Genomic DNA, 19,934 nt, shown 5'->3' on the forward strand with positions numbered 1-19,934 from the left:
TATCATAGTCATATAATGCAAAGCAAATGTGACAAATTTTCACCAAGCTCTATATGGACACCTCCAAATATGCTATTTACCCCAATGTGCCATACAAAGGTAATTTTCCACACGCGCCATGATGTGAAAAGGGTTGGGAAGCACCAGAAAAAAGGGTGAGAGAAATAAACCAAGGAAAAGCACCAACAGGAAAGTAGACAGCATTTTTCTTGTTACATAAAATTGTGATATAAATGATCATTCAGTTCTTTTTTCTGTGGGCTGGTAGTATCTGAACTTTCTGTTGCTCCCCCACCCTCCACTCTTGCCCTATCAATAGCCTGAAACACCAGAAAAGCCATCCAGTCTTATAATCCACACATTCTCCAAGAAGAATCTCCCAGTTGAAAGAAACCCATTGTACCACAGATTGTTTAAAATACTATATCACATTTCGATGTAATAATTTTCTTTTCAGAGAGAAATTCTGATATAATCTCTGAATATACTTACAAAAGAAGTATGTTTTAAAACTAGAAGTATACAACACAAAGGGATACTATATAGCCATTACATATATTCAGATTATAAAACACAAATGCATACTCTGAAAAGGTAATAAACAAAAAATTTAAATAATGTTGGAGTGGCAAAATCAGAATATTTTTTATTATTTAAAACTTTTTAACATTGTTATATTGCCTTCAGTGACAATAATAATATTTTCCAAAAAGTTAAATGAATTGATAATACATCTGTAAACTCCTACTTTTTTCTGCTGTTGGTTACCAGTAATTAGCTGGCATTTGTTCCTATAAATGCATCAAAACCTCCTGTTCAAATGAGGGCTCAAGTGTTAACTGTGAATAAACGCTTGCTTTATGCTTCATAAAATTTCAACGCTAAACAGAAAAGCGGTATTTAAATTATTTATAATCTATCCTTCATCCTTTAAACTCCACTGAAGAATATTTTCCATATGACCACAAAATACACAGCTGCTTCAATCAGAGGACCTCAAATTAATAACTCAAAAATACCTCATCCATTTTTTTGAGAACAAAAATAGAATTATCAAAAAATCCTATGTTTAAGAACAAATAAAAGCAGTACTAAAGCTGCAAAATTAATATTTTAAAATTAAGACTACTTGATGGATTTTAAGCTTTTTGTTGGTTCTTACCATGATTACCACAGATAAATGTAACAATGGTGCGCTGAGTAGCTAAAATTTATTGAGCACTTACTGTGTACCAGGCACTGGATACTGAGTAATTCACATGGTATTTCATTTAAACCTAACAAAAATTTGTTGGAAGTAGTTATTATCCCTATAACCCAGGAGGGTAAATAACTTGCTAGTAAGTAGCCAAGTTAATTAGAACTTGGGTATAATATAACTCTAAAATTTATGTCTTTTTCATTTTACTCTACTTGACAGAGACATAAACAGTCAATAAAGGGTTAAATAAAATAATGATATGAGATATAAAGCCAAGGAGATCAGAAGTTAGGCTGCATTACAGGTGTCCTTTGTAACTCTTATCCATATATTCTTACACATTTTATCCTAACCAGACCTTACTCAGACAGCAATCAGTAAAGGCCCTCATATTTCCATCGAGGAGTCTCATCATTATTTTTTTAAGGTGAGAAACAAATTCATGAGTGGAACTTCAGCTAACTTGCAGATTGACTCCTGTGTAGAAAGTAAATATATCTGGAATTTTAATAATTTTAGGTGTCCACATCTCATGGGAGATATCATGAAAGAGAGGAAGTAAACTGAAACTAGGTTTTGTCTTCTTTTAAACTTGTATTTGAATCTCATCTCTGCAACCTGATAGTTGGGAGACTACGAGTAAATTACTTGACCTCTCTCACTCTCATTTTCCTTGTTTAAAGTAAAGTAATACTGCAAAGATTAAATGATAAGCATATTACAAGGTATGGAACCAAGAAAGGACTCAGTCAATGCTGATTCTCATTACTTTCTTGTATAATCTTAAAATAGATGTTGTATTGCAATGCTTTAGCTATGCATATGTCTATATTTTGTCATGGCTATAAACTTGAAATTACATAATTAAGAAGAAAAATTACCTGCAGCATTGTTGAAAAATGCCTTATTGCTTCATCATAGAGACCACTGCCAATCAACACATAAGCAATCGCTATGAAACAAAATACAAAAAAATTAAAGGAAAGAATAAAGGATCTCAGACTGGAATCAGTAACTCTGAATTCTTTGTTAAATTTTAAAAGGCAGCTCCCAGGACTAGAAGCAGTTAAAGAATACCTAGAAGTTTGTAAGATATAATTGGATTCTTCTACCTTAAACCTTCTACCACTCAGCACTTGCTAATCAGCCTTCTAGTTCTATCTGGTTTTAAACACTTAAAGTCATCTATAAAGTATCTGCCTACTAAACTAATTATCTTTTTCCAAGTCCATCACTCACTTTCAAATCCCAAATAACTGTTGTCATATTTCCTATCTACAGATCAAAAGAGCTATTAATAGCCCTAATAATATCCAAATAACATTTCAGTGTGATTTTACTGTGAAAATTATGACAGATACTCAAATAGCATCACAAATCTGAATTCTTGGGAATGCCTAATTTATTTCCATTTACCTAATATGAACACAAATAGGGATTCAAATTAATACAAAGCCTATAAATGTAGATAATTCACACCACTGCAATGCAATAACAGTCTTTTTCCTACCTCTTCTATTCAAAATATAGTCAAAATACCTCTCAACATTAACACTAAAGATTAATACATAGTTTTTGATCAAATTGTTTGGGTAAGTGGTATCTTTAAATTAAAGCTATGACAATCTCTTAAATCATGACAATATTTTGACTAAACTCTTCGTCTGTCAAAAAAAAAAAACCTAATAAATTTGAATAGTCTAGATTACATTTCTATTTTTGCCTAATACCCACACAACTCGCCCCCCCAAAAAAGCCCCTTAAAAAATTTATTTTGCACTGAACTTAACTGCTTTGATCACATTTCTTTGCAAAAAAGAACTTTATTGTGATGCCCTCTAATTCTAAGACCTAATTTGTGTTCTGGAAGACAGGAAACTAAAACTCTTTTGCTAGGAGCTTAAATTTCTCGACAGTTAAAATGCAGGAAAAAAAACTGGAAGGTCTTTACAAATAACCTGAGAAATGTAAAGTTCAAAAACCCTGAGAATGATCATAATGCTCCTGGGAGTATTCTTCAAAATAAAAAGAGATATGATTTTAACTAGTTTCTTCGAAAAGATAAATTAAGATCACACTCATATTCATAATGAAAAGAATGGATACCATGGAGATATATAAAATTCAGATAACCAGAGACCTCTTTAGTGGTGAGTAGTAATATTAGTAATGAAAACAATAAATAATAATAACCATTATACATATTGCATTCTTAATATGTGGCAGAGGCTACTGTAATATGAGTATTAACTCATTTATCCCTTAAATGCATTGAGGTAGGTAAATTATTAACCCCATTCTGCAGACAAGGAAATGAGGCATAAAGAAGTAAAACAAATTGACCAAAGACAATGAGCAGTGGGTAAGAAGAAGCAATCAGGCTGCCTGGCTTCAAAGCCTACTCTTTAAACCCACACGTTACACTGAAATGAATCAAAGCTGTATCGATACTGCTATGTATGGTGCTGAACTACAAAACGTTCTAAATTACTAAATGATTAGCTGAATAGGGAACTGAAAAATGAACTTATATTTTTCTGAATGCAGGACGATGATGTATCAGAAAGCCAGGGTCTGGCTCAAGTTTCCGGCTCTACCACTCATTGCTTGTGTGATTGTAGAGATGTCAGTCACTTTTCATAACTCTCTGGGGCATGCCTAACAAGCCTATAGAAAATTTTCCCAAGATTCCTTTCAGATCAAAATTTTTAGAATTTTCTAAATATCCTTCCACAATCAATAAATATATGTTGAATGAACAAATGAATAAATGAGCCATAAAAACAAATTCAGTTTTAGGGATAAATTCCGTACTTCAGGAAAAATTGCTGGCTATGGCTAGGCTATTTAATTCCACTCAAATAAATCAACTGCAGTTCTTAAATCTTTCCATCTAAAAGTAAACATTTTGTGAGAAAAATTCAAAAGTATCCATCTTTAAAAAAAAATCACCCTAATCCAAATCTTGCACATTTAGAAATAACTACTAGGCTCTAAATTTTGTTGTGAGAGTCCAAAGACATAAACGCGATACTTTGTATGGCTGGAATTCTCACAGAAATCTATTAACTGGCAATTCCACCTCTCCCAGCAATGTATACCTTGACCACAGTCATTTTTCCAGGAAAAATATTCTAGCACAAAAATCCTAAGCCAGCTCAGGGCTCATACTATCAAAGCATCTACTGGGATTATTATTAAAAATATAGAACAGAGCCTGGCACATATCAGGTCCTTAATTCATAAATGAATAATTCAATAAACAAATACTAAGCTGACCAGAATCCAAGGACTTCAGAAGAAACCAAATCTGATGCTTTACAGGGGAATTAATTCTCAAAGCTTTAAACTTTCTCAAAGAATGTCACCAAAAAGTGATTAACACTTTCAAAATAGTCAATTTCAATTATCTACACTAATAGAGACAACTAAAAGGAGACTATACAAGAAGTGCTTAGTCTCAAAACAAAATGGATGCAGAAAAGATAACAATGATTATGCATAAGTGAGATAGAAAAACATTTCCTGTAGGTGCTTGGGACAATGGGGCCCCATGCAGGATTGCATGCTTAAGTTATGTTCATCTGATGGCACTGGTTAGGACTGTATTTAATTTTGTTTCCATTCCTTAAGTGTAAGTGGACTAGGCAATAAGGGAGGCCCACCCACAGCATATCTGACACTGGTGAAACCAACCTGTTTAAAACATGCCATATGAACAAACCAAACTTACATGACCCATTTGCAAATTTGAATGAATTCCCTTAATTCCCTTTTTATACACCCACAACATTAGACCCAGTGATAAATGACTGGCTTCATGAGTAAAATGAACTTAAACTTAGCTACTCTATTGCAAAGAAGAATAAAGTAGGTTTCTCTGTGACTGTATTCTGCTTTCATGTCTTTATTGTTCCTATTTGATTAAAGCACACAAATAACCTTTTAATGAACAATAGCTCATAAGAACTCATTACCATAATTATTAATCTCCATAAAAACAAAGAACTGAAGAAGACCTTAAGAGACCATTCCATCCAAAATATTTTTTTCACATATAATAAAATGTAACGTTAGAAGAGTTGAATGCTATATCCAAGATCAAGCAGCTACTTATTGGCGGAACCAGTCTACATGTTCTTTTTACCACACCACCCTGCCTTCCTATTCTGCATCTAATCATAAATTATAGACAAATATTATAGTAATATTCCAAGATTACTTAAGTCTTACCTAACTCTTCATTTGTGCTGTCATTATCAGTAGCAAATGGGAATCTCTTTTGTTCTGCAATAGATTTGGCCTGGCTCTGAAAAAATATCAAGCATACATTTTAGTTTATCACAAATGAAGAGAAAACTTATACTTCAAACCCATATTTTTAAAAATTGAAGCTACATTTGATTAAGTTTGAAGGAAAAAATATTAGATTTAAGTCATAATAACTATGTATTTCAAGACCATAATTTGTGGTATAACTGGTTTGCTGCCCCTTATCATTAGTGTCCCATTTCTACTAGTGTCCCATTTCTGACTGCCCAGAAAAGACTCTTCTGCTCAATAATTGCTTAGAGCCAAGAAAAAAATTAATTCATTTATTTTGCAAAGGTTACATTCTAGTAGGAGTCCTCCAATGTGGCTTGATAAAAGAATATTACTTTTTAAACCCTAAGAATATTCTAGAAATAACAGCTGTGATCTGTAATGAGATGATACCATGAAAGGACCAAGAAAACCTGACCAAGAAACAACACATTATAGTAAATAATGTACAGCAAGTTATTAATATAACCTCCTTAATTTAGAAGACTTGTCCTTGAAGAAACTGTGCAGACATACTTATGAATATTTTAGGACTGCTAAAACTAGGAGTAAACAAAGTAAATAAGTTAGCTTAGTAACTACAAATCAGTTGTTCATTTTCTAGTTTTCAATTTCTAACTATCTCAGTAGTTCTGGCATGTAAAGACAAAGCTTTGTTTGGAAAAGAAAGAGTATCCTACATGGAAATTTTAAACAAAAGAAGCAAATAATATCCACATGGATGTTGAAGGCAAAGTCCTGGAGAAAAAGTATGTTAAACCTGGGCACTAAAAGAATAATTCAGCTTCACAGAGTCAAATGTGAACCAAAACAACAGATCATATGATCATCCAGACAGACTTTTTTTAAGACCCTTTTGCCTTGAGACAACTAGGCTGGAGGAGGGTATGTTAATATGGGTAGCCAGATGCAAAAGATATACAGTGATACATACTCATCACTGAAATGGAAAGGTTTCTTGTACAGTTTAGTTGGTACTGATAAAAAATACCTATATAAAAGACACCCATGCAGGCAAAGGCTGGGAAAATAAGGATTATACCGTACCTTCAAATATATAAGGCTCCTAGAAATAAGATTCAGTCATGATCTCCCCTTGGAAATTCCTTGGAACTTAAAACTAAAAGTCCAGAATGATCAACCATCCAATTCATAAGTAACAATATACAACATGACAAACATCAGATTACTTATCTTTAACTTACGCACATAAAACTAACTGGACCCAACTCTTAATTGATAAATAAACAGAAGCAATTCCCACCTTTTGGAACTAGCACCACTATGCTTCAGGCCACAAAAAAAACAGAGCATGGATAGAAGATGCATACCAGAATCTTTTCAGTGTTGAGGGAAAGCAAAGAGTCACAGGGTGGTGATCCTCTGGGCTCACAGTTTGAATCATGGAAGTTCAAAAAGGACGACTCTGAAAGGCAAACATTCCTTGTTATTTTCCTCACTTTAGAAATATATCTCTTAGTACTTAACTATGAATTGGAATTTTAAGACTCCACAAAACCAAAATAAGGATGAGTGTAAAAACAGTAAACCTTTATTTTACTGCTTTTGTGACATGTTACAGTTTCCAAGTGTCTTGCCACATCCATTTTGACTGTCCTCACAAATATTCTGGAAATGAGCAAAGGCAGTGAGACCTCTCAGATGATGAAGTGAGTTTTAGAAGAGTTGTGACTTATCTAAAAGAAATAGTGGCAGAAATAGTATCAGTACAACTCTCATTTCACTACACATGCAGATCCTTCAGTTAGGCATCTCCTATCTGGTAGTATTCACTGTAGGTTTAAAAAAAAATCACAAAAAGGAGATGTAAAGGGGTAAAATGAGAGGACACAAAGCAGACCAGAAAGACCTAATGTTAGATATCCCCTAATTCAGCAGTCATTAAAGAAACACCAAATTATGTTCAAGAAACCACCTGAGGGACAAAATAGACTACAGAGAATATCAAAATTAATCTGTACCCTAAAGGAACTCACAATTTAGCTAACTTCTCATGTGTGTATGTCTTAACAATGTATATCAGGACACGATGTATCAAAAAAGCCCTGAGGTAAGTGACAATGACTAAAGACTGGAATATTAAATTTCACAGCAGGCCCAAGCAGGTTTTAAAAGGATGAATGGATTTGGATTGGAGTACAGATAGGGAAGGGGTATTTCAGGGAGAAATGAGTGGCATATTCAAAGGTACGAAAACAAGAGAGTGCAAAAAAACAGTGAACAGACAAACCTGGATAGAGTAGGAAATTTGTCCTGGAAAATAAAAAGTATGAGGATGGAAGGTAACTGGAGTCAGACTGTGGAAAGTCTTGAACCCAGGAGAAAGGCTTTATTCTGACAAGAATGAAGAATCAGTAATGATTTTTGTAGGTGGTTGGAGGATGACTTCATGAAAGATATTTTGGAAATACATTAATTTATAATTTGTTTACCCTACCTTCTTTAAGCTAATATTTGAGAACTTACCACATGCCAGACACCATACTAAGCATTTTAATACATTGCCTTATTCAATTCTAACAACCTTCCTACTTTGTAGAATCCATTTCCATTTCAGTTAATATACATCTACATAATTTTAAACAGGTGTACAACATTCTATCACATGGACTTTAACCAGGCCCTATCATGGAATAAACAGGATGAACCCACTTTTTTTTTTCCCAATATAAACAGTGTTTTAATGGACCTGTATCTTTGTAATTTATCCAATAAGGATAAATTCCAACAAGTATAACTGCTGAGTCAAAGGGCATAAACAATTTTAAGAATTTTAATATATTTTGCCATATTTCCCAACCAATAAGTAGCAATGATTTTCATTCATACCTGTGGTATATGAGAAGGTCCATTTCCCTCCACCCAGAGAACTGCCATCCTTTTTATTGTTCCCAATCTGAAAACAGTACTAGTAAGGTTGAACTTTTGGTTTATTAGCCATTTATAGCTCTTCTTTTGTAAACTGCATATATCCTTTGCTCATTTTTAAGTCCTCTCAATCTGTTCTGGTATAAAATGTTGAGAATTCCTAATTATCTATTTTCCAAATGGCTAGCCAGTTGTCCCAGTACCATTTGCTGAATTATCAATTTGAATGCTACTTTTATCATACATTATATTCACTGAGGGCTGTTTCTGGACTTTTTTTTGAAGGAATCTTTGAGATTATTTAAATCTGACTTCTGCAATAGCCCTGACAGATAACTGTCTAATTTGTACTTGGACATTTATTTTCCTTTTAAATTACAGTAGTAATTCATGTTCATCGTAGAAATATGAAAAATGCAGAAAAATCACAAAAAGTAAATAAAAGTTCTTATAATGACTTTCACAACTCAACCACTGTTAAAATTAAGGTATATGTAATTAAGAGTGACAATTCTGAAGTCAGACTGCCTAGATTTGAATTCCCATTTTCTGCCACTATTTACTAACTCTTAACTACCTGACTTAACTTTTTCAAGCTTCAGTTTCTCTATCTGTAAAACAGGATTATAACAGTATCTACTTCACAGGGGTTGGTGTGAGATTTAAACAAGGAAATAAAATACTATATAAAGCATATGGCACAGTAAAGAGTTCCATAAATGTTAGCTGTTATATTAGTCAATTGTGAGAATTAAATGACACATTATTTTGCAACATACTTGCTCCTTTAACTTAACATAATATAAACACTTTCTCATATGACTAAATTCACATTATATAGTTTTGGTGAGATTACATGTAATTTATTTTCTTAATTATTTTAAAATAAATTTAAAATTTTGTACAGAGAACATTTCTAAACTTTTTACTCCCTTACACTGATGTTCATTCCAACTTCAATATCACATATTCTGACTTCTATATCACATTGCTTCAATTATTGTAGTTTTATAATAAATGCGTACATTTTAACATAAAGCAAAGCTCTCATTTCCCATCCCCCCCCCAAAAAAAAACATTTTGGACAAAACACTCTTCCTCCAGGTAAACGTCAATCATTTTCCTAAGGCTCCAAAATAAAAAATCCCTCGATGATTTTTATTAAAATTGCATTAAAACTATAGATTTATGGGGGAGAGAGACGACTTCTTTACAAAATTTAATATCTCTACTCAAGTCTTACGAAACTGTGAAATTTTATACTTTTTATACAGGATTTACACATGTAAGTTTGCTATGATCTTAAAAATATTTGGTTGAGTCACTGATTCAATATATATTTGCTGCACATCTACTATGTTCCAGCCACTGTGCTAGCCTCAATGGTGAGCAAAACCAGAAGTTCCTGTATGTACAAATTATAATTCAGTGGGGGAAGTGACAGTTATTGGAGTCAAATAAAGGAATGTAATAAATAACAAAAACGTAAGTAAGCACTATAAACAAGAGCATAATTGGGAGCAGGGACCTGGGAAGGGAAAGCTTCTTATAGGCATGGAATAACAAACTGAGTTATCATTTATAGGCACCATTCTAATGCCCATTTGATAGATAAGGAAAATGAAGCAGAGAGACTTTTAGTAATTTGCCCATAGGCCAACAGCTAGCAAAGTGGTCGGAGGCAGGATCTGAATGAAGGAAGTTTGGCTCTGGAGACCGTGCACTTTACTATGAGAGAGTGAATGGAGCTTTGAAGGAAGTGTAGGACTTACAAGGTGAGGGTCAGGACTGGGACAGGGTCCAGGCACAGAAAACAGCATATTGCTAATCTGAACATTTTATCTACCCACAATATTTGAACTCTTACCAGACTATTAATGTCTCCATTTATTCTATTGATAACTCTATCATCTACATGTCATTTTATCAAGGTCTTTTTAATATTTATACTTATTTAGCATCTTATTGTAATGGATAAAACTCACCAAAAAATGCTCAAACATAATGGTGATAGTAGGCACCATTGCTTTTTCCTGACATTAATACTTCATTTAATTACTCAGCATTTCCTAAACTTTTGATGATAAAACTTTTTTCAATATCCAGCGGAAAGCAGCTCTAAGCTGTTGGCTACCAGGTTGAGACAGAGGTATTTTACCTTGTAAAGGAAGTATCCGCCTGTCTTTGTGTTATCAAAAGATTTAAAATCAGGAAAGTTTGCTGAATTTTATCAAGTACATTTTGAGATCTCTTCAGGATGACAGAATTTTTCACCTATTAAGGTGATTAATTCAATTTTTAAGTCAAATCATCTTTGTACTTCTAGAATAAACTCTAAATTTATCAAGGCCTATTATTCTTTTAATTGCCTCCTGCTTTCTTTTTTGTCCAAACTATATTAGATTTTGGCATCAGTGTTTTTAGTTTGTTTGGTAAGGGCTGTGATAGAAAAAATAGTTTGTTAAGAGTTGTAAACTAGGTTTGGAAAGGGAGCTTAGATTTATTCTTCAATCTTAAAATATTTAACCAATATTAAATATTCATCTAACACCAAATACTAAATAAAATATTTAAATAAAATACTATGGCTTCAATTATTTTACTATATATTGGGGACCTAGTGACAGACAGAAGCTAGTGGAGGGGGATGATAATCTAGTACGTTCAGATATGTTAATGAGGGTGAATTCAAAGGTATGAGAATGGATAGGGGTGATGATTGATTGTTAATGGTATTATAAGTATCAGAGCTGTACTGAAGGTGAACAAGATTGAAAGGGGTTGTTTAAAGGCATATATCCCACAGATCAGCACTACAAATATGGATAGGTGTTTGCATGATATACTTCTAAGGTATGACACTAGTACAGAGAGTATATGGGAAAGATCTACCCATTGCATACTAGGGACTAAAATTAATAGGAATGACTTACCAGTACCACATAAATACTAGGGACAAATAATTAAGGACTGTAAAGAGATACGGGGTGTTTTGGGTCATGAAATTGTTTAAAATGGAGAGTGATGAGGATTGTACAATTAAGTGATGATATTGTGAGATATGAATGGATTACCATGGACATAACATATGCTATGTGAATTTAGGAACCCCATACTTTGTAAGTCAAACCCTCGGTCTTGAGGCTTGCTCCAGTGAAACTTATGGTTGTAAAGGGGAGGCTAAGCCCACCTATAATTGTGCCTAGGAGTCACATCCAGGGAACCTCTTTTGTTGCTCAAATGTGGACTTTCTCTCTAAGCCCAACTCTGCAAATAAACTCATCACTCTCTGCCTGATGTGAGACAGGACGCCCCAGGTGAATGAGTCTCCCAGGTGACATGGGACACGGATACTGGGAATGAGCCTGGCCCTGGCAATGAGAGGTTGAGGATGCCTTTTTGACCAAAAGGGTGAAAAGAAAGGCAACAAAATAAGTTTTCAGTGGCTAAGAGAATTCAAACAGAGTCAAGAGGCTTTCCTGGAGGTTACGCCTATGCAAGCTTCAGCTAAATATGCCAAATGGCCACAGTATGATAAGCCCAAGTCAATAATGGTCCCAAAAATCCTAAGGAATACCCAGATCCCCATCTGAGACTCTATAAAAGTTTCACTCACTAAGTTTATTCTTCAGAAACTTAACTCCTTCAGAGAACTCCAATGCCAGCTAAGTCCCCAAACCCAGAGGCATTAGCCTCTTTAAGAACATCAACTGGATGTGTCCCCTTTTCCCATAATGTCAACACTCCTTTCCAACATGAACAAGTTAGGGTGATCCCTGCCTAGACATCCCTGAAGATTGGGGAGGGAATCAAACTTGAGGAAAGGGTAACAACAGACAAGAAGGAATTTAACAAAGGATTGTGAATACTGAATCGGTATATAATTTTCTTTTTCTTGGTTGCTAGGGTATTAGAATAGTTAAAAGGAAAGAACTGAAATGGAACTGTAACCCATACCATTCTTTGAAATTTGCTCTATAGCTACTTGTTAAATTGTAATCAGAAAGGTACCACCTTTCTGTATATATGCTATATTTCACAATAAGGAAATAACTGAAATTATGGTACTGTAACTCATAATATTTTTTGAAATTGCCTATGTAACTATTTGTTAAATCATACTTTGAAAGTTATTACCCATGTAATAAAGTATATGGATGAATCTTGAGGATATAATGTTGAGTGAAATAAGTCAGTTACAAAAGGAGAGATATTGTATGTTACCACTAATGTGAACTCTGTGAAAAATGTAAAACAAGTGTCTTATATTATAGAATGTGGGGGACCTAGAGATAGACAGCAGCTAGTAAAGGGGGAATGATAATCTAATAAGAACAGATAACACAATGAGGGTAATCTTAATGATATGGGAATGCTCAGGAATGACTATGGTTTGTTAATTTTCTTGCGGTATGATAGGAGCATATTGGAAATAATGAAGTTATTTTAGGATATTTGCTTTTCTTATTCCTTTGCTTTGTTTTGTTTTGAAATTTTTTATTTTTTGATAAAGTTAATAATGATAAAACAAGAAAGTTATTACCTTTTTGCATATGTTAAATTTCACGATAAGGAAATAGCTGAAACTGTGGAACTATAACCCATAATATTCTTTGAAATTTGCTCTCTACTTGTTAAATTACACTTGGAAAGTTATCACTTTTATGTATATATGTTATATTCCACAATAAAAAATGTGATTAAAAATGGTATAGATTTCTTTGGAATTAGGAAAAATACCTGCTTTTCTCTTTGCTTAGGTTGTACAGGTAAAACAATGGTATTCATAGAAGTATTCTTAAAATGCATCATACAATTTTATCTTTATCTTCCATATCATTTTCCTGGAAATTTTTTGCTTCAGATTTTTAACTTTATCAGCAGAGATTTCTATACAGTTGTCTCTTATTCTAACAGCCTCTATAGCTATGTACAACCCCCTCATTCATAATGTACATTTGTATGTGCTCTCCTCTTTATGTGTTAGCCTTGTCATTTATCTATTTTATTCTTTCTTTAAAAAACAACTCTGATCTATTTATCAATTCTTCTGCTGTTCTATTTCTAATTCATTTGTTCTGACTTTGCTGTATTTAGTCTTTCTAACTTCCCTTATTTCCTTTTCTGTCTTTTCAGGTTTAGTTCATTTACACCCTTTCTTCTTTCATAATAAAAAGCTATTGAAGGTTTTAAACAGATAGAAAGTTCAAGAGGTACGTGACAAGAAGAGCCCAAGACAAGCAGGGCAGGCAGGCTGTGATGAGTGAGAAAAATGAGAAAAGTCTGAACAAAGGGAAATACAACTGGGTTGAAATGGAGGGTCATAATCTAAGGAGATAAATGAAGTAAAAAGGACACGGCTTTGAGAAAAAAAATTAGCATGGAAAGAGTGGAAAAGGCACCGGTTTCTGGTTTGTGCAACTAGGGAAGCAGTAGTGCCATTTACCATATGAGGGAGTTTAAGAGGAAGAACGGTTTTGGAGGTAGGAAACTAAAGCACTAACTTCAGCGAATGTAAGTTAAGAAGTTGACTTAAATCAAGTGCTTGTGAGATGCGAAACTGGAATCTGTCTAGCATGTAGTTAGGAAATTCTAGACAAAGATAAAAGCTACAAATACAAATTTGATAATATCTAACTTATGGTAGATGATTAAACTGAAAATGTAGGTCAGATCTCAAAGAAAGCTTAGGAAGCCTAAGTTTAATGAGAAACAGCATTGACTCCAGCAGGGACAAAATATTTAAGAGACAGAGAGAGAACAGTGTTGGCAATCTATCTTTTTCTAAAGAACTATCTATTTCCTTGAAATGTCCTATATCTTTGCCATAAAGATGTACAAGTTACGATAATGATTTTCATATTTCCTTATATTCCCTTAGTCCTAGTCAATTAGTTGTTTCTTCCCTATTTTTCTTGATTAGTCTTGCTAGATAATTACATAAACTTCACCCGTATTTTCAAAGGCCAGTCTCTAGATTTAATTCTACTCTTTTCCTGACTTCAAACTTGATTAGTTTGGAGGCAATGTAAAGTAATGGTTCAGAGCACAGGCTGTGGACTTGGTTCAGACACTTCACTGGCTGTTTGATTTTGGATTAAGTCATTTAACATCTCTTAAAAGTTTCTGCTTCTACAAAATAGGAATAACCACCTGACACACCCTCTAAGGGATATCTGTAAGGCAAAAAGGATACAATGTCCAACTTGTAGTAAATGATTGTTAATTGTTAACATACGCATATGGGTTAAAATTGCTGCTTTAACTGTTAATTTCTTCTTACTTTCCTGCTATTTTAACTGTTAATTTCTTCTTCCTACTTTCCTTAAGTTTATTTTGTCTTCACAGCACAGTTTTCAAAATACATTATTTCTTTTGGTTCTAGTGGTGGCTTGGAGCTATGTACCCCAGAAAAATGTTAATTCATTCCTGTGGGTGTGGACCCATTGTAATTAAGATCTCTTCAAGAATTACTTCAGTTAAGGTGTGGCCCAAATGAATCAGGTTGGGCTTTAATCCAGATTGCTAGAGTCCTTTAAAAGGAGAGTGAAAGTCAGAGAAAGCCAGAGGGAGGCAGCCAGAAGCTGAATGTCAATGGAACCTGGAAGAGAAGGGAGAGGCCAGAAAAAGTCACCATGCACATTGCCATGTGACAGAGGAGCCCAGGACCAAGGATCACTGGCAGCCAGCCCCAGAATGACACAATCTTCTGGGAAAAAGCATCAGCTGATGACACCTTGATTTTGGACCTCTATTAGCCTCAAAACCAATAAATTCCTGTTGTTTAAGTCAACCCATTGCATGTTATTTGCTTTAGCAACAAGGAAATTAAAAATGTCCTCTATCCTCTAAGGTAGGTAGACTACATATTATGCCCAGTTTACATAAGCTCCATAAGAAGCTCAATGTTCATGAACATGTTCAAGTTACACAACGATGAAAAAGCAATGCCAGAACTTGCCACCTCCAGTAGTCTAGGAAACCATCTCAATAAAGGAACTGGTACATTTGTCACAGCTCATTATGCCAACCAATGCTGGATCCTAGTAAAACAGTTTAGGTACAGCAATATCATCAAACTTCTTTCCTCTCCTCCAAATCTCACACAGTTGATCTTAAGAACTGTGGTGGAGTTTTGATGGAGTGATGAGGTTAAAGCTGACTGTAGTAGGTTCAAGAAAAAGTGAGAAAAGTGGAGACAGTGCATATAAACATCTCTTTTGAGGAATTCTGTTAAAAGAAGCACAGGAATGGGACAGTGACTGAAGGGATATGTGATCCTGTTTGAGTTGCTTGTTTTATTCAAGATGGGAGCTATTACAGCTGTTTTTGTATGCTGATGGAAGACAAAAGGGAATGAGATCCAGTGTACAAGTAGCAGGGTTACAGTAGGCAGAAGCACTAATTGTTCATCCACTATAATAGGGCAGAAGGCGAAATGTATAAATACAGATGCAGGAAGGCTGATGGCTATGATGGTGGGGGCATGGGGAAGTTCTCTTCTGATTTCTTCTTCTTTCTCCAGCAAATAAGAAGAAAGTCATCACTTCAGAGTGAGGAGAAGAAGGAGGTGAACTGGAAGTAGCATGTATTTGTCACACGCTCATGTCTACAAGCGACAACTGACTGAAAGCTTGTAAACAGCAAACCCATGACCAATCACTGAAGGAAAAGTTTTTACGAAGAATTCAACAGCTGCTGGGGTGACACTCCTCATTTGACCACCTTGCTCTAGTTATAACAGATGCTATGCAGAGTTACTTGAAAATAAGGATGACTGGACTTTTCCCATGGATGGGCTAGAACTTGGAAGGCAGTTGTCATGTTTATTGACAATTCTAGTCCTATTTGTAGGGTGACCTGGGAAAAGAAGACAGGATTATTTGGCTGGAGGAGCTACCTAGAAGCAAGAGGCTGGTACATGGCATCAACGTATAATGCCTTTTGCTTTGATCAATTTCTACATTTACCAGATGACTGTTGTTGTATTGCTCAATGACCCCCATATATGGTTCCAAGTGACAAAATTCTTTTAGACTGTAATAAGAAAATTTCTCCTTTGAAGGATTTATGTGTTTCTTTTACTCTAATAAAATATTATTCATTGGTACTTGAGATGTGTAAGTTATTGTAAAACAACTTAAAAAAAGAGACTGGCCACTGAAAACAGCGACTGCTCACTGAGAAATAAATTATAAAGTCAACATATAATTAATCCCTTAGAACAAGAAATTCATGATGGCAAAAGCCACTATAAAACAGACAGATGGCTTTTTAACAGAGCTTGAATGTAATCTGATCAAAGCCATATTAATCCACGAAAAGGTATAACACATTTAAAGAATACATAAAACAGAGAGAAACGAAGTTTGACAGCTACACAGAACAAAAAACAGGCACAGAAGCAAATTATGTGGTTCTAATCCAAGAAGAGAAAAAGTCACCAGGCTGAGCAGTCCTGCCTTACCTGCAAAGGCTACTTGTTCAGCCAGTGTTATAAACCAGACTGAAGGTACAGCACATGCTCAAAGAGCATGCACTGACTTTTAAGAGCTGAAAACATTCTCATAAACTTACACTTATTGTCAAATAATTATCTACGCCGTTGGGTACATGAAAAAGGAAAACTTGCTCACTTAGACCAACCCAAACAGAGGCAGGAAAAAGTAACAAGAGAGGTCAACTTGTCTCTATGCGTAAAAGAGGTCCTGAACAGAGGACACACCATTTGATACAGGATTCCTGAGTTGCCATGTAAGAAATGCCAGCACATGAGCCCTCGATCATGGGACTTGCCCTTATGAAGCTCGTTACCGCAAAGGAGAGTCTAAACTTGCATGTAATTGTGCCTTAAGAGTCTCCCCCTGAGTACCTCTTTGTTGCTCAGATGTGGCCCTCTCTCTCTCTAACTGAGCCATCTCGACAGGTGAACTCGTTGCCCTCCCCCCTACTTGGGACCCGACTCCCAGGGGTGTAAATCTCCCTGGCAATGCAGAATATGACTCCCGGGGATGAATGTAGACCCGGCATCGTGGGACTGAGAGTATCTTCTTGACCAAAAGGGGGATGCAAAATGAGACGAAATAGTTTCAGTGGCTGAGAGATTCCAAATGGAGTCGAGAGGTCACTCTGGTGGACATTCTTATGCACTATATAGATAACACCTCTTAGGTTTTAATGTATTGGAATAGCTAGAAGTAAATACCTGAAACTACCAAACTCCAACCCAGCAGTCTGGACTCCTGAAGACAATTACATAATAATGTAGATTACAAGGGGTGACAGTGTGATTGTGAAGACCTTGTGGATCACACCCCCTTTATCTAGTGTATGGATGACTGGAGGAATGGGGATAAAAACTAAAGGACAAATGGGGTGGGATGGGGGGATGATTTGGGTGTTCTTTTTTCACTTTCATTTTTTATTCTTGTTCTGGTTTTTTCTGATGTAAGGAAAATGTTCAGAGATAGATTGTGGTGATGAACGCATAACTATGTTATCATACTGTGGACAGTGGATTGTATACCATGGATGACTGTATGGTGTGTGAATGTATTTCAATAAAACTGAATTTAATAAAAAAAAAAAAAAAAAGAAAAAGAAATGCCAGCACATACCCAATGTAAATCCAATGCATTGTTCAGGATCCTGAGTCAGAAATCAAGTCAGATAAAATACTTTTCAAATGATAATTAGGGTTAACATGAAATGATACTTTACTAGCAAACTTCAGTTATTGTTTTGGGTTCTATATGGTTACACAAGTTTTTTAGTTTGTGAAAAAACTAAAGCTATCAACTTGTGATACATGTATTTTTTATATATGCCACATGTCAATAAAAAGTAAAAATAAACCAGAGGAAAATGCTGGAAAGCATTCACCCAGAATGAAACATATTAAAATTCTGCTACTCTCAATATAAAAGAAAGTACCGTAAAACTCCTAGAAGATAATGTAGGAAAACATCTTCCAGACCTTGTATTAGGCGGCCACTTCCTAGACTTTACACCCAAAGCACAAGCAACAAAAGAAAAAATAGATAAATGGGAACTCCTCAAGCTTAGAAGTTTCTGTACCTCAAAGGAATTTCTCAAAAAGGTAAAGAGGCAGCCAACTCAATGGGAAAAAATTTTTGGAAACCATGTATCTGACAAAAGACTGGTATCTTGCATATATAAAGAAATCCTACAACTCAATAACGATAGTTCAGACAGCCCAATTATAAAATGGGCAAAAGATATGAAAAGACACTTCTCTGAAGAGTAAATACAAATGGCCAAGAAACACATGAAAAAATGTTCAGCTTCACTAGCTATTAGAGAGATGCAAATTAAGACCACAATGACATACCATCTCATACCAATTAGAATGGCTGCCATTAAACAAACAGGAAACTACAAATGCTGGAGGAGATGTGGAGAAACTGGAACTCTCATTCATTGTTGGTGGGACTGTATAATGGTTCAGCCACTCTGGAAGTCAGTCTACCAGTTCCTTAGAAAACTAGATATACAGTTACGTTCGATCCAGCGATCGCACTTCTCAGTATATACCCGGAAGATCGGAAAGCAGTGACACAAACAGATATCTGCACGCCAATGTTCACAGCAGCATTATTCACAATTGCCAAGAGATGGAAACAACCCAAATGTCCTTCAACAGATGAGTGGATAAATAAAATGTGGTATATACACACGATGGAATACTACACGGCAGTAAGAAGGAACGATCTTGTGAAACATATGACAACATGGATGAACCTTGAAGACATAATGCTGAGCAAAATAAGCTAGGCACAAAAAGACAAATATTATATGCCACCACTAATGTGAACTTTGAAAAATGTAAAACAAATGGTTTATAATGTAGAATGTAGGGGAACTAGCGATAGAGAGTAATTAAGGAAGGGGGAACAATAATCCAATAAGAACAGATAAGCTATTGTGGGTAAATTTAATGTTCTGGGAATGCCCAGGAATGACTATGGTCTGTTAATTTCTATGGGTATAGCAGAAACAAGTTCACAGAAATGTTGCTATATTAGGTTACTTTCTTGGGGTGGAGTAGGAACATGTTGGAAGTAAAGTAGTTAGCTTAGGTTAGTTGTCTTTTTCTTACTCCCTTGTTATGGTCTCTTTGAAATGTTCTTTTATTGTATGTTTTTTTAAATTTTTTTTTTTTTCATACAGTTGATTTTTAAAAAAAGTTAAAAAAAATAAATAAACAAGGAAAATTCTCCTACTGAGGATAAATTTTTTATTTATTCTATCTGTAAAATAAGATGAGCCAAACAAACTGATTTCTTTAGAACAACACATTGTGAAAGAAGTAGCTTTAGAATTTGGTCAGTTGTAATAGCTGGAATATGCAAATTCACAGAAACAGAAAGTAGAGTACCAGTAATGGGATGGGGAGGAAAGAGAAGGGAGAGTTAATGCATAATGGGCACAGGGTTTCTGTTTGGGGTAATGAGAAAATTCTGGTAACAGATGGTGGTGACGGTAGCACAACACTGTGAGT

The 19,934-nt window shown here is 34.9% G+C and overlaps 1 protein-coding gene across 8 annotated transcripts in view; it reads right to left on the reverse strand.

Moving 5' to 3' along the window:
* Window positions 1-19,934, reverse strand: part of TTC13 (tetratricopeptide repeat domain 13) — a 74,462-nt gene that overhangs the window by 47,907 nt on the left and 6,621 nt on the right. For all 8 annotated transcript variants that reach the window (XM_037820863.1, XM_037820872.1, XM_037820856.1 and 5 more), the window contains exons 2-4: window positions 6,856-6,950; window positions 5,435-5,510; window positions 2,083-2,153 (exon numbers count right to left, since the gene is read on the reverse strand). In XM_037820863.1, coding sequence (XP_037676791.1) covers window positions 2,083-2,153; window positions 5,435-5,510; window positions 6,856-6,950 — 242 coding nt within the window. The remainder of the gene's footprint in view (window positions 1-2,082; window positions 2,154-5,434; window positions 5,511-6,855; window positions 6,951-19,934) is intronic.

The sequence above is a fragment of the Choloepus didactylus genome, chromosome 2 (assembly GCF_015220235.1).
Source record: "Choloepus didactylus isolate mChoDid1 chromosome 2, mChoDid1.pri, whole genome shotgun sequence".
Taxonomy (NCBI): domain Eukaryota; kingdom Metazoa; phylum Chordata; class Mammalia; order Pilosa; family Megalonychidae; genus Choloepus; species Choloepus didactylus.